This window comes from Copadichromis virginalis, linkage group LG9 (assembly GCF_057382275.1).
Source record: "Copadichromis virginalis isolate Kocher_CV1m ecotype Utaka linkage group LG9, C_Virginalis_male_GT1.1, whole genome shotgun sequence".
Taxonomy (NCBI): domain Eukaryota; kingdom Metazoa; phylum Chordata; class Actinopteri; order Cichliformes; family Cichlidae; genus Copadichromis; species Copadichromis virginalis.
Window position 1 is genome coordinate 27909106 of NC_140626.1, and position 15882 is coordinate 27924987.

Sequence of the window (15882 nt, forward strand, 5' to 3'; positions counted from 1 at the left end):
GGCATCAACGCAGGAGTACAAAACTGCTGACGCCAAGGTTGGAAACACTAACAACAGTGTGGGAGGGGGCCCACAGATTCTGTCTTCGGTCATTTTCTTCCCACTGAAATGACCTGAACTGCAGTGCTACGTAATCATTGATTCTCAAACCTGTCGAAACAACACTGGCCACTTCCATGATGGGATAAGAGGATTCCTGTGTTCTGGATCTATCTGGCTGGGGCCTTTCTGTCTGCACAGGCACCTTCATCAATTCAGTTAAGTTCAATTCGGTTTTATTTATGTAGTACCAGCAGGAATAGCCACTTCAAGGTGCTTGATATTGTAAGGTAAAGACCCTACAGTAATACAGAGAAAACGCCAACATTTAAACAATGCCCTTTGAGCAATCACTTGGTGACAGTGGGAAGGAAAAGGAAGGAAGGAAATCTCCGATAGGCTCAGGGAGGGGCCTATCAGGGTCTGCTGTAACTGGCTGGTGGTGATGTGAGGACGTCAGGACAAAAGACACACTGCAGAAGACAGTCAAAGATGAATAATAAGTAAAGATTAAATGGAGAGTAGTGTGTGAAGAGCAAATGACCATCATCAGTCCCTGACATCATTGTCCAGCGGCACAACCCTGATGTGATGTTATTGAGCTTTACGTGCTGGTAATCAACTTTTTTGTAGCTGGAGCACGGCTAGGTGTTTGGTTATACATAATAAAGGTGTCTGTCATCTAAATTGTGGCATCTTGCTAGTACCTTGTCAAACATAGTTATTCAAACTTCGAAATTAGTTTAGTGTAAGCCACTTGTCTGCTTTGCAGCTTAGGAAATTAAAACGCTTGTATCTGATGGTGTCAGTAGGTTCTTCCTGTCGAGTTGCTGTTGAGCAGTCGAACAGGTGTGCTTAAAAAAGTGGCTGCCTACTTTAAATAAATATTGTTCCATGTTCATGTCTTTTGCAAAAGCTGTGCTTCTTTCTAAAATCTATTTCTGTTCCACTGTGGTAAACTGGTTTAAGTGCAGTAGCCAATGTTGGATATTGGCCATTGGCAATTTTTTTTATGACAGATTAGCTTTGGATTAAATATCTCCATCACAATGTAATGTTTATAGATATCTCCCTGCCTCTCCAGTCTCATTTTATGGTATAACATCATAAAATTCGCCATGAAACGCAGCACGGTGAGTTGGTTATAAAAGATCAAGAGCAGGAATGGTGAATTTTTTTTCTGACACTTAAATCTCATTCATTTCAAATGGAGGATTACTGATGTCCTACTTTTCTCCTGCCTTTTGTGTTTGCTGTCACATCCCTTCAATTGCTCGGGAGGCTTACCTATCGAGGAAGGTGACAGTGACTTGAGAAATCCTCCGGCATCGTATCACCTTCAGTTCTCAGTAGTGAGAAAGTTGAGGGAGAGAGGAGCAGGCGTGTGAGTAAACCTGATGTAACTCCAAATGTTTGATGTGTAGCTGCAAACATTTGTGCAAATCTTTCTCTTCTGAGTCTCTTTTCTTTTTCTCATTCTTTTGAATGTGATGCATATTGCAAAACTGGATTCACACAATTCACATGTGGTGATAAAAAGCTTCAGCACAGCTACAATAATACAGAATGTGTTTCCATGCAAACAGCAGATTGCTTTCAAATACAATGCTTTACATTGGCTCAGCTTTTATTTTATGTGCTCATGAGGCAACTTCTTTTAAATGCTGCTGAACGAGGTCTGGTCTGATCCTTTTCTGTCCACTGACTGATTTAAAGTCTCAACCCTCAGCACTGAACTGCTATGCAGTAGGTTACATGTAGCTTATCTAGTGAGTCACTGACAGGACAATGTGAACAGTGACCTTGAGTCTGTCTTCGTGCTGTTCTGCTAAAATAGTGCAGAAGAAGAGAAATGTAGTAACAAAACCCAAGGGTCTCCTGGATCATTTTTATGTATATTTTTTTATTTTTAGGAGATTTGTCCTCATTTGAGACCTTCTTTTGCACCTTTTACGATAAAGCTATTCCACCAGACAGTCATGGAAATCATTTATTGGCATTTGTGGGATCTTTTCTTTTGATTGGCTGGGCTCTTTGAGCTGAAAGCTTGGTGACTCTTAGTACAGTGCTCTGTATGTGTGCTAAGATGAGGGCAAAATGTTAACCGGGAGCCTAGAGCTACTGACGTTTAAAGCAAACAACTACAAGGCTTGGACTTTTAGTGGTGTCAACAAGTCAACTGTATCTGCTGGCATTCATTTAGATACAGTATGTGTGTGTGTTGATGCACTGAAAGGTCTGATCTTTAGCCCCTGGATTTAATACCACCTTGTATTATTTCTAGTAGTTTTTCTACATCCCACTCCTCTTTTCAACTACTCCTACACTAATGTCTAACCTCTTAAGATTTTCTGCCATAATGTCTGTTTTTATCTTTTTCTTTCATGCACTGCTTTGTGTGGGATTAATGTTTCCTTCTTCTCCCAAATGAGCATTTTCGCTGACTCGGGGCTGCATTCTTGAGTCATTAAACAGCATTGTTCGTGACCTGTTTCCTGCATTAGAAAGATTAGTCCAATCGGCTGCTTGCTTCAAGTCATCAAGTCAGTCCTTTTAAGTAATTGCGGTCTGCAGGTGGCTTTGGTTGCTTTTCAGAAGTGGGGAAAAAAAATTGAAAGCTGCAGTTAATTAGTGGAAACATTTTTCTCCTTCATTTTACTGCTCGCCGCCATCATTTGAACTTTAAAGGCTGTGTTTGCCCCAATACTAATTAATTTCTCATCACGCATGAACCCACACGCTTCCCGGTGCTAGAAGCCCCACCTGGATGAAGTTATTTCATCAAACACCCTACATCGTGTGTCTTACATTTCATGATAGATCTAAATGACTTTGACATAATCTCAAATAAGGAAATAAGTAAAATGCCAAATTCTCACAGATAAATAAACGTTACTTTTCTTCACTACCTAGGCTTTCATGATGTGAACAGACACTCTGTCAGTTAAGCCATTGTTCTGAGGACTTTGTTTATGAGACTGTATGTGCTGCCAGATGCTGCATAGTAATTGAAAGGAAACGGCCCAGACTCTCCTCCTCCTGCTGCCGCTGCTGCTGGCACTTCAGGAATGCTCTAAGTGGAGCTTTATTGGCTCATTTATTCATGCACCCTGACTCTCTTTTGTTTCCTCTGTCTTTCCACATAGTCTGTTTTATGACACTCTATTTATTTCAATCAACATAACCCAAATTGTTTATGAGAGCATGCAGTTCTTCTTGCTTTTGTATTCAATATTTTTATTCCAACACAGCAAAGAATTTGGATTTCTGCTGCACGCAGTGGCCTATTAAACCATATTATTCAATATCCATACACGGTTTTATTCTTGTAAGACAATGCATGAACTAGATTAAGTTCTTCATCTAATTGTAATGCCTTAAAATTTAATAAAATCTGACTCTACACTGCTTCTGTCGTATATATGGAGCATTAAAGAGGTTGAAGATTGAAGCACTCTAGAAGGACAAGGAGGTTCTTGAGCAATATGCTAGCTACATCCATCAGCTTGTTAAGGTTGTAGGCATAGACGTTCTTTGGGCGAAATCCAGAAATCAGTGTGTTCACAGTGGTGTATGCCTTAGCAAATATATTATTTACTATTTTTGCAATCTTACTTTAGTGCGTTTGCTCATAAATCAGTCATAAATCGCTATCAGCGTTGTAGCACGGTAACATTTTCAGTCAGCAGTCTCCGGGGGCAACATACTTTGCATATTTAAACGTCATCAGCATGGTTGCCAACTCACACTGTTCACATGGGACTCTTGCTCTGAGCCTCTGGCTTATTCTCACACTGCCATTGACAACACTCAGCAAATGTTGCCTCATTTGGTTGTATTAATTCAGCCTTTGGAGCTGAAGATGTATGATGCACACTGCAGCCTCTCAGACAGTGTTTCTGTGTGGACTCTGTATCCTCCTTTATGTGTCAACATCTGTTTCCACAAACACACCAAAGCTATTAATTATACAGTAAACTGCTCTCAACTGGTCAGTTAGAAAAGTCAATAACGTTGCTAGTTCTGTCTGTGCAGCTGTAATTTGAAGCGCCTGTGTAGTTAACTGGTTACACATACTGTGGAGTTATACTACTACATATGGATGCAGGACTCAGCAGAAAGAGGTGAACTTAACTTTGTTGCTGGCAAAAGACCATGAAAACAAGAAACTATCATTTTCATTTATAACTATAATAGGGCGATGTAGGAACTTATTGACAGACTGACAACAAGCTGAACTGACTGACAGACTGAACATCACAAACACAAGACAAGGGACTATCAAAATAAAACAGGAAGTAACACACATACTGAGAACCAGACTATGACACGCGCACTTGGCAAAACAGGGATATTGACAGCCAGAGAGACATGGGAACACGAATGGGGAGACAGGAAAGGTTCACAAAAGGAAAATGAACTAGAATGTAGACAGGCTACAAACAGAGGATGTAATACATGACCAAGGAATTCTACTACGACAGTAAGGAACCAAATTCAAAGAAAAAACCTTCCGGTCTAAAAGTCAGATAACATAATAACCAATACAGAAGCATAAAGACAGATATAAGATACAAAACAAATATACAGACATACTGTATGATCATTATAGTATGATGATGATGATGATGATGATAATAGTGCATCTGACTCCTAATCTGCATCCCTTTTTTTTTTTTGGTATTGTGCTCTCCAGTTCAGCTAAATTGGGTGAAAAATTTTACACTTCTTCCATATGGAAAGGTTACTTGGGGAAATACCTTACACCACATGACTCATTTTTCAGCAGTGCCCACACCTGCTTATTCATACTTATTATGCAGGTATGTAGAGATTTGTGAATGAGTGAACAAAACAGTGATTTCAGACGTAGCCCATATTTTAGTGTCTCATAGCACAAAATGAGAATAAAACACCTCCAAGGATTTAAAAAGGATTTTAAGTGACAAATGTGCATCGTTGTTTTTCGTTTTGTTCTTTATTAAAAACGGACATCCAGGTATATATTTTATTTAGAAATTGTCCAGCTAATTGTGCCTTTCATTTAAAAAATTTTTGTTTTGTTTTCACGGCTGTTTTCGACCTAATTCCAAGCCGCAGCAGGCGACTCTGTCCGTGAAATGAGCTTTGAAAAATTAATGTAGGTTAAAAATCAAGCATTCACTACCCAGCCAATCACCGTTTGCTGAAAACATTCCCAACTTTGCTGGTGAGCAGAGTAGAGCATTACAAATGGAGTAAGACAGATATATTGTTCAACGGTCGGTGAGGGGAATGTTAAATAAGCAACTGTTTGCCAACACATTTGCCGTATTCACTTTATTATGCGATAAGTCAATTTTGTGTTTGCAGCTCGTCGCGAGCGGAGGCACTTTTTGTTAAATTTGTAAAGTGCTCGTCGGTGATGAATATACGCTGAATAAACGACAGCGTGCTCCAGGCTGCTTCCATTAAGGTTAAGAAAGATTTTCATCCTCTGTGTCGACGTGCAGTTCCACCCACTTTCCTACCAGTCGGTGTGTGTCTGTGTGATTCTTGTGAGGCGTGTCACTTTCTGTGACAGCGGTCTTTTCTGTGTCTACATTGTCCTGAGCAGCTGCAGGTAATTTCCCCCACCTATTGTCCCCTTCCACACTGTCAGAAACTATAATTCAGCTCTAACCAAGCGAGAACAGTACCACTCTGTTGGACTCCGTGTGAGTCAAGGTGAGACAACTTTGGAGGAGGAAAGGAGGTGTGGAGCGTGTAATAGTTTGGGGACTTGTTATACCTTACTGCAACTGGGAGAACTGGGCTTACAAGTGGACATGCACGAGGCAGCGCAAAATCTATGACAACTCCTCAAAGTAGAGTGAGGCCAATGCGACTTTAAAGCCGTGCGTAGAGGCACGTTCAACATTGTTTTTTCTGGGGGTCAGAAAGGAGTAATATAGCAGTTTAGAGGCTTTCGGGCTCTGCACTATAATGTTGCAGAGCTTTGACAAACAGTAGTTCATCTTGCTGTAGAGTTGGACTAGTACAGCACGGCTGACAGCTGGCTCTGTTACTGCTGCTCTCATGGGGGAATGGAGAAAATGCTGTTTCTGTAATTTTGATGGATTTGTTTTTTTTGTTTACTTGGCTTCCTTTTTTCATCCGTAGGACCCATTAAACCCAGGCTGAAAGCCTTTTATAAGACTTATTGCTGCTCCTTGCAAAATGTACATATTCAGGGGAGAAATCCACCTTTCATCCAATAGAAACACTGGAGTGTGAAAGAGTGATGGCTCTGTAATGGTTTTGCCTGTTTTCTTGGCAGTGTTGCAGTTAGCTGTGGCAGAGATCAGTGGCAGACTTGCACCAAACCATCGGGCACATTCTGCTGCTTCTGTGTATTTAGTCAGTGACAGCAGCCCGTCCAACAGGAGCAGCATCGGGGCTAGATTAACGGCAGAAGCTATAGGAGACGGGCCAAGAGTGGGAATCATGGAATTTAGTCTTGCTTGTGGGTTTTGTTAGCAGCAGGGGCTGAAATGTTGGGACAAAGCCTAGGCTTTGAGTAGAAGTTTGGTTTTTGTTTTGGCTCCGAGTGCTAAGTGGAAACAAGCTGAAGTGAAAACCAAAGACGGAAAAAGAGCAAGGATTCATGTTTGAGAAGGACTTATATCAGAGGCTAAGTTGGAAATTCACCCAGAGAGCTCTCTGGTGTCATCTGACAGTTTGTCTTCTTAAAATCTGCATGTCCACGTGCTCCCTTTTCATTTTTTTAACAGCTAGATTGATGTGAAAGGCCACAATAAATGGGAACCACAGGGGAGATATCTAACAGGAGTTAATGGGCCACTAAGGGAATATTTGGTTTTGAAGGCGGGCACATAGTAACTACTACTCCTTCTCTGGGGTTTCACAGCTCTTTAAGTAGACCTGTCAAATTTCCATCTCGAGTTAAAGGAACGTCCCTTTTGTTGTAACTCTAGATTTTAGAAATTTGCTCAAAAAAAGATAACTTCACAAATATAGCACAGACTCACAAGAGATTTGGCCTGAATTAGACATAAAACACACACCGGAAAAACAACACACCACTGCACTGTGATGCTTAAGAGAAAATGTCCTTGGTGAGCAAAAACATGTCATTTGTTTGAAAGGCAAAGGGAATTATCAGATGAATTGTCATTTTCTTTCAACTGTCATCTTATTTTTGTTTATTTCTTTTTCTTTTTCTTTTAAACATCACAATTGGGAAATGGCGCCGAGTCGAAGAAGCGAAACAATACAACTTGACAAGATGACAAAAGTGCAGTTGGAAATCCAGTTGACGAGAGTAGAAAAAGAGGTCTTGGTGACATTGGCAGTGTAACCTACTTTTAACGTGGTGACAGAACAAAAAAAAAAAGCATGCGGCGATTCTATTTTCTGGAATGATACACGCAGGATATTTGAAGTTCTATGACAGGCTGTGTTTGAAAGCTTTTATCTGAAGGCTTCGTTTCACGACCTCTGTGTTTCAGAAAGCAGCGTTCACGAGGGAAGCAACGACAACGATGGCAGCGTCTGCGGCAGTGACTCCGCCTTCTACAAGCAGAGCGAAGGTGAGGGATGCGGTGATGGGAGGGCGGCGTTTTGTGGCACTGCAGATGAGTAATTCCAGCCACAGGTAGAATCAGCATGCTTGTGCTTTTCTATATCTCCTGGATGCAAATGCAAATAAACCTCCTTTCATGCAAAAGTGCACATAAATAAAATTCCCGCCCTGTGCTCACCACAGACAGCAGATTTTCTTGTGGATGCTTATTATATTTACACGTACGCTTTCATAAATGGATAAATATGCTAACAAGATATGCGGCTGACAGTAAACAAACCCAATTTTGTTTGTTTACTGGTAATTATCTGCTGTGTGCAGTGATCAAGATCTGCCATTTAGATAATGTCAACTTCTAAAAGGCCCATGCAGAAAAAAATACCATATGCTTAATGTGTGTATGTGTGTATTTGTGTTTATAGGTGTGTCAGAAATGCCAACAAAACTGCGCTCTTTTATGATGATTTACAGCAAGGGTAAAATAATCGTAGTATGAGTCAAACTGAGGGTCGTTGTACACATTAAATAAAATCGTTTGAATTTCAGCATCCTAGCAACATCAGCACTAAGCAGGCACTAAATAGGAACTAGAAGGAGAAAGAGCGTATTTCTCCCATATTACCTTGCCTTCAATGGATCCCTGTTAAATCTAGCATTTTGAATAATATTTTGAATAATCAGTCCCCATCTTATCTTTTAGACCTCATAGTATCATATCACCACAATAGAGCACTTGATTCTCAGACTGCTAGTTTACTTGTGGCTCCTGGGGTATTTAAATGTAGAATGGGAGGCAGAGTCGACAGCTTTCAGGACTCTCTTCTGTGGAACCAGCTCCCAGTTTGGATTTGGGAGACAGACTGTTTAAGATTAAGCTTAAAACTTCCTTTTTGATAAAGGAGATGGAACTAGATCAGGTGACCCTGAAAACCTACCTTAATTATGCACCAATGGTCTCAGGCTGCTCCCATTAAACACTTAGCATTTCTTCTTCACTCACTCTTTTTCACTGTGTTTCTACACCACTGTGTTTAACCATTAGCTATTATAATTACATTCAGGACAGAAGGCACCCTTCCACAGTCCCTTCCCTTGTGCCCAACAGGTCACAGCAGATGGCGCCAGTTTCTTCTTGTTAAAAGGAGTTTTTCCTTCCCACTGTTGCCAACCAATTAGTCGTAGAGGGTTGTCCGATTGCTGGGGTTTTCTCTGTATTAATGCAGGGTCTTTACCTTACAATAGAAAGCACCTGTCTAATTTCAATGGCATGACTGCTGCAATAGTTAGAAACTAAAATTTGTGCAAAAAGCTCAAATAAGGTAATTTAGGGCTCTAGGAAACTATGAATGTCTGTAGGAAATTTCAGGAAATAGTCATTTAAATGCGCCAAATGGACCAAAATATTAGGCCACTCCTCTAAATCTTTGCATTCAGGTCTTTTCAGTCCCATTGCCGCTGATTTATAAAATCAAGCACTAGCCATGCAGTGCGCCTTTACAAACGTTTGAAAAATTTGGCCGTTTAAAGACTGAATTTGAGAGTGGTTTGTGTAAAGTTAATTAAGCGGTGTCTGTGTCTCTCTGTGCAGAGTGCTGATGGACTTAATAAAAGTCTCTGACGCTTTGCTTACTCAATAACAGCATAGAACCGAATCTCCATTGGCATTAACATCAGCACAAAAGCTGTGCACCGGGAGCTTTGTGGCATGGGTTTCAAGTCGATACTGTAGGTGTATGTGGCCCATTACTTTTCTCTATGTAATCTAGTTCATTCTGGAGCGAAGCAGTGGATCACTATCACCATCCACAGGGGAGGGAAGGTTAAGGGAACTCTGTATGCATTCATTTATTTTTGTGTGCGCTGTGTTGTGTTATCAGGGCACAGTATGGCAGAGACACTCACAGTCGCCCTGCGTGTTGCTGAGGAGGCTATAGAGGAGGCCATTGCTAAGGCAGAGGAGTTCAGTGACAGCTTGGTAAGACATCCCTCTCTTCCCCTTCTTCCTCTCCCTCTCTTGTCCTCTGCCTCTCCTTTTCTTCCCCCCACTTTTCAGAGCTTTCGTATTGCCTTCCTGCTCTCCATCCCCATATTTTCAATCCCCTATATCACTGTCATGGCTTCTTACTTCTCCTCTACTCTTGCCTCCCTCTTGGTCTCAGTATCAGCGGGATACAGTCATGGTTTTTGGCAAAGACCTTTGCACAGACTCTCTCTTGGTAATTCACATTCACTTTGAACTGAATATGCTGCGTGTGTGTGTGTGTGTGTGTGTGTGTGTGTGTGTGTGTGTGTGTGTGTGTGTGTGTGTGTAGGAGAAACAGAATGAGGCTCGGTATCTGCGGGACCACAAAGAGGAGCTCATAGAAGAACTCGCCACAACCATTGTACAAAAAGTAGGTATTACTTTACTGCAGGTTTATTCGTCTCTTTTATGTGGAAGCATTAATTGCAGCTAAAATCTTTCAAAATAAAAAAAAATGTAGCACTTCAGGCTATGCCTTTCCTCTCCACCCTTTACAAATGGATTGACAAATAATTACGCTTTTACTCTATAATTTCAAACAGAAGTCATTGCACTTATATAACGTTTTAGTGAAATATGGCACAGGAAATAATTTTCAAGCAAGAAAAGAGCAGAAGGTCTTCGAAAATGATAATTTAGAGTGTCAAAATCTGCATAAATTACTTTAAAATTCAAGTGACAACTGCTTTAATTTTACACATGGCATTTAATTTGCATGCAGATAGTGAGTGGAGCCAGGATCTGCAGTTGTTTGATTGCCTTTGAGTTTAAAGTCAAACGTGTTGGAAATCAGTTCACTGGAAATGAAATACTTTGAAGATTTCAGCACATAATGTTACAATAAAATTTAAATGAAAATTAAATCATCGCTTTAAAAATTATTAATGGCTAAACATAAAATTCTGTTGTACGAGCGCATTTCTGCTTTCCATTGTGCATTTATTATTCTAGTTCATCCTTTTAAAAAGCTTGTTGTGTACGCCTCATAGCTTGTATGCACAGTCTCTGTCATGTTCTCTCTCCTCATCGCCTTCTTCACTTCCTTTTTTTCTTTTTCTTTTCCCTCAGATCATCCAGAGAAGGAAGCGTTCAGAGATGCAGACAGAGTTTGACTTTGTCTGGCCTCAGTCTCAGTCTCTGATCCAGCCCAGTGAACTGCCCTCTCCTTCTCAGCCTCACACTTCATCACAAGGACCACAAGACCCGCTCAAAACCTCCTACTCTCTCTATGTGAGTCCCTGTGTCAGTCTAAACTGTTGGGACATATGGAGCATGTCATGCTGCCGTATTCAGCCATCTCTATTTAAGTCAAAAACAAACATGCAGAATAAATACAGATAAAGCATAACCGGTATATTAAAGAAGGACATAGCCAATGAGACACTTCTAAGAGGCACTACAGTGTGTGATTTCTTAGTAGCATGGATCACATACTGCTCTGTACGTGACCCACCGATGACAGGTTCTCTTTTTTTGACTAATTGTGAATGCAGTCACTTGAAATTAGGTAGTACGATTAGATTTCCTAATATAAGCTGTATTTTTTTCCTCAGACTCTTTTTTTTTAATACTAATTTTTCTTAATGATGTGTTGGAGAATTCTGGAAGAGTTTACTTACTGTTGAGGGTTTGAGGGAAAGGTCCTTTTTTTTTAAAAAAGATAATACAATATGCCAACTACAGCAAGTCCTCACACAGGAACACATAGGCAAATCAATAGTACACAAACCTGGCACGGGTTCATACTACAAGTCACCAAGGACTCCTGGAGATTTGTCATCGTCCTGTGTGTGTGCAGAGCATCAAGGCTGCTCTCCCCGGGGCTCTGCCTTCAGTTTCCTGCTGTTTCACTCAGTGAAGATCAAAGTCTTGTGAAATACGCAGGGATCCTCCTCGACTGCTCTGCCTGCCATGGGATAAGCTGTGTTTATCAGCTCTCTACAAAACCACTCACTGACAGACAAAGCATGCAGATTTACACTCACATGCGTACTTACGCGGTGTAACACTAAACCTTAATGTTGTACCCCACCCTTTTTAAAGAGGAATTTTTGTGTGTTTAATTCTGCAATTAATTTCTCAAATTTGGGAGAAGAATAAAGTATAGCTTAGCTTAGCTTATTTTTCGAATTGACGCCAGAGTACAGATCAGACACTATTCCTAAAAGCTGTCAAATGTAAAATGCACCAAAAAGCTCTCATGAATGTAAATTATGTTGTTCCACAGATACACAAATATTACACAAAAATACACAATACACAAAAATTAAGTAATAAATGACTAGTGATTTAGTATATTAAAATCTTGAGCTAATGTAAATGTATAACTTTTATTTGTTTCGCACAGAAAGAATCACAGGAACTGCTTAGTAGATATTTGCTCAGTGTTATAGCTCCACCTGCTGGTGAGAATGGTAAATTACAGCCGGCATAGTAGTGACGTTTTAGGGTTTTTTTTTATTGCTGGACAGGAAGTGAATTGTCCAGATGGACCAAATGCTCTTATGTGTATTACTTAATTACTATATATGGATATTATATTTTCTGGCCAAGTGCCAGTTATCTCTGTTTCTCAGCTAAAAATCTGTCTGAACTTCCTGTCAACAAAAAACTAAAAAAAAAAGAAAGAACCTGTCAACAGAGTTGTGTACCATTCTTTGGATCTGTGTCATATTTCTCTGTATTTACCTGTGTGTGTGTCAATGTTTGTTCTTGCAGCGGTTGCGGTCAGCGTTCTCTCTCACCAGTGACGACTCCCCAGAGAAGGGTCCAGAGGAGGAGGTAGCTGAGGCCGGTGGCGGCAACGACGGCTTGCAGGAATACGCTTCTCTGAAAAGGGAGCCAAAGGCGGCCACATCTTTACCCACCTGGAAGAGCATGGATCGCCTGGATAACTCGAGTAAAAGTCACACTCACAGACTCTTTTTGGTTGAGCAGCTTTCCATTTCGCTTTTATCAGTTTAAATATAACTTTGTGTAGATGCATAACTGAATAGATTTAAAGATTTTTAGACAAAGGCCATAGATTTACTTTTACATGTCGTAAAGATGCACATACATACAAAGACATACAAATTATTTGTAGAAATTTACCCCATGCATTGCTCTATATTAGCCTCATATAATTTTATTGAGAGTATGGATATTGAATTTATTTAGTACTCTCTGAATCCCTGCAGTTGACTCCGTTCTTCTATACTTCCTGCTGCTGCTTGTGATTTTCATCCAGGTGCCTCTTCAGTGCTCCAGAGTCCAGACGGCAACTGGATTGCCCTGCACAGTTCCCAGCTGTCTCGGCCCAGCCTGCTCACCAAGAGGAAGAGCCTGTTGTTCAGCGTGCTGGAAAAGGAGTCTGGCGTTGTCTCCGCTTACGACGAGATGGGATCTGACTCAGAGGAGGATGATGAAGGTGGCTGGGGTGCAGCGCTGAGGCAGTTTCGCCGCAAACTGTCAGATGAGACTTACTACACGGACTCCCAGCACGACCCCGAGTGGATTTACACTCAGCATCTCCCGGTCACCTCACCATCCTCGGGGCAGTACACCAACACAGAGACTCTCAACTCAGACTCCGAGGCCTCGTCAGTGCTTTCTGCGTGTCCCCGTAAACCACCCCACAATCTGATGAGGAAGAAAGGACCACCGGATACACACCTTCACCCTCATCACCAGCCGCTGCATCACCAACACCTTCAGCAGAACTTTTCTCCATACCCAGTCCAATCAGAGTCATTGGATGTGAACTTTAACCCTAAGGTGATGTCTTTGAATTATCCTGTTCTACAAAGTCAGATGTAAATATTGTCCTTTGTAGTGAGAATTTTAGAGCCATACCAAGTAGTTGGTGGACTAATATCTGCAAATATTATAATTATAATATCTGCAAACACCTTTCAACCATATTATCAGTGTTGATGTTGTCCACCAGAGGGCACTCTGCAACTTGCCTGTTGGAAATGCATGTATAGATCATCACAAGCACAACAACCTGCTGATCAACAGCAGAGCAGGAGAGAGCATAACTGAAGAATCACACATGAGAAATTTTAGGGAGATTCTAAAAGGAAGAAAGAAAGAATATTGACTGATATATCAGAGTATTGGCTTTACCAAATATCGGTATTGCTATCAGTCTTAAAGTCCTATATCAATTAATTACTCAACAGCTCTTTATTTGCTGATTAAAAGGTCATGACTGCTTTTGTAGAACTGGGGATGCTCCCTGTTACACTTTTTTGTACTCTGAAAAGAGACTCCGTGTTCCTTAAGTGAAAAGTACCCACCCCCCAGTTAGCTCTTTTTCTTAGTAGAGACAACAATAGAGAACAAAAGATACGTGAGTTTTTACTTGCAGTCCTTGGTGCAGAGGCCTCAAATGAGCCGACAAAGATACAGAAATAATAGTTGCGTTCAATTAAAACCTGATAACAAAAGACAGTCCTAGAAAGAAAAGCATGTTATCATGTGAAAGCTTTAATCTGATATGTAACGGTGGCACATGTACCTGTTTACTTCCTGTCACTGTTCCCAGGTGATGGGAGACAGTAGCGAGGCAGAGGAGAGGCAAAGTGATCCCGTCAGAAGATCACGGCGACGCAGGAAGAGTAAGAGGGAGTCATCATCAGAGCAAAACAGGACTGGAGGCCAGAGCCATCCACAGTCCGTCTACCCCTTAGCGCAGGTAAAATTTAGTGATTCCTTATTGGTTGTTAAGAGGAACTCACTTTAAAATCCATCTGTGCATCTATTTATTGGGGCTGTTCGGCTTGGTTGTAAAGCATTGTTTCACCATTAGAAGGAACCAAATGAAGGTCTCTAGTTCAGGCTGCTTTTCTCTTTAGGGTTAGGCTTTAGTCTTTAAAATCTGCAAATATAGGTTACCTGCTCGATTTTTTACAATTATCTTTTGATTTTACATGTCGACCTTTAAGGAAAACAGTGGTATTCTACTCCACGCCCTGCTGAAGAGGGGATTAAGTGAGGAACAGCCAAAATCTGACACTATACCAGTGGCCACAGCTGCACCAGACGCCTTCAAATTAGATGCTATGACAACTGAGCCAGAGGACCTGGACACACTGGCGCCAAATTCACCGGTCCCCAGCCCTTCTCAGCCCCCTTCCTTGACCCTGGGGCGAGAGCTCTCATCCAGTAGCTCAGGGCCTGGATCCACAACCAGAGATCCTCTAGAAGGGGAGCTGCAGTCTAGACTTGGTCAGCTGGTCATCAGTGCCAACAGCAAAGTCAGCAGCTCATCTGAGGAAGAGTGCACAAACTGGCCTGCAGACAGGCAGACGGATAAAGAAAGTGACAGACAGAGAGAGAAATTGAAGCCAAAGGAAAGAGAGCGAGAGAGGCAGCGAGTGAGTGACAAATCAAGAGAGAGAGCAAGCGAAGCAGTAGAACAAGTGAACGGACAAGAGATTAAAAGAAGCGAGAAGCTAATAAAGAGTCCCTCGGTGAGAGAAGATGGCAGAAGTCGGGAGAGGAGGTTTGAGAAGGCATGCGAGAGTTTAGATATGAAAGTGGAAGACCAGGAACAAAAGAGAGGAGACAAAAGAGAACCCAACAGGCAGAGTAAGAGACAACATAAACGAGATGCGGAGAAGGAAGCGGGACCGAAAGGGGGAGCGAGGAGCGGATCCAGTGCAAGTTCGCCTGCTGTTACTCCTTCTTCCCACGAGGGGGCGCTGTCAAACAACCAGGTGGGGAGATAAGATAAGATAAGATAAGATAAGATAAGATAAGATAAGATAGAACTTTATTAATCCCTCGGGTGGGTTCCTCTGGGAAATTCGACTTCCAAAAAAAGCACAGCAACGACCAAAGTTACAGTTACAGAACTGTTATATATATATATACACACACACACACACACACACACACACACACACATATATATAAATACAGAGACAAATATAAATAAAATATACAAAGGGGATAAATAGAATAAATAGGAATAAAAAATAAAAATACAAGTGAATTGCACATTTCAAGTATTGAGTCTATTGCACTGTTGACTATTTACAAAAAGTATTGCACAAGGTATTGTACAGTGAGGTGCAGAGGCACTACAGCTTAGTTGTTCCCCCCTCCTTTGTCCTCCTGTTTCCCCTCCCTCTCCCCTCCAGAGAGGAGTTAAACAGTCTGATGGCGTGTGGGACAAAGGAGTTTTTAAGTCTGTTAGTTCTTGTCTTGGGGAGAAGCAACCTGTCACTGAACAGACTCTTCTGGTTGTTTATGGCCGTGTGCAGAG

The 15882-nt window shown here is 41.3% G+C and overlaps 1 protein-coding gene across 3 annotated transcripts in view; it reads left to right on the forward strand.

Annotated features, from left to right (window-relative positions):
• The window catches only part of myripb (myosin VIIA and Rab interacting protein b), a 129066-nt gene that overhangs the window by 105122 nt on the left and 8062 nt on the right, over positions 1 to 15882 (forward strand). For 2 of the 3 annotated variants that reach the window (XM_085468572.1, XM_085468573.1), the window contains exons 5-12: positions 7530 to 7610; positions 9481 to 9578; positions 9916 to 9996; positions 10695 to 10856; positions 12345 to 12525; positions 12856 to 13382; positions 14158 to 14307; positions 14558 to 15331. In XM_085468572.1, coding sequence (XP_085324698.1) covers positions 7530 to 7610; positions 9481 to 9578; positions 9916 to 9996; positions 10695 to 10856; positions 12345 to 12525; positions 12856 to 13382; positions 14158 to 14307; positions 14558 to 15331 — 2054 coding nt within the window. The remainder of the gene's footprint in view (positions 1 to 7529; positions 7611 to 9480; positions 9579 to 9915; positions 9997 to 10694; positions 10857 to 12344; positions 12526 to 12855; positions 13383 to 14157; positions 14308 to 14557; positions 15332 to 15882) is intronic. The other variant, XM_085468574.1, reaches the window with a different exon arrangement.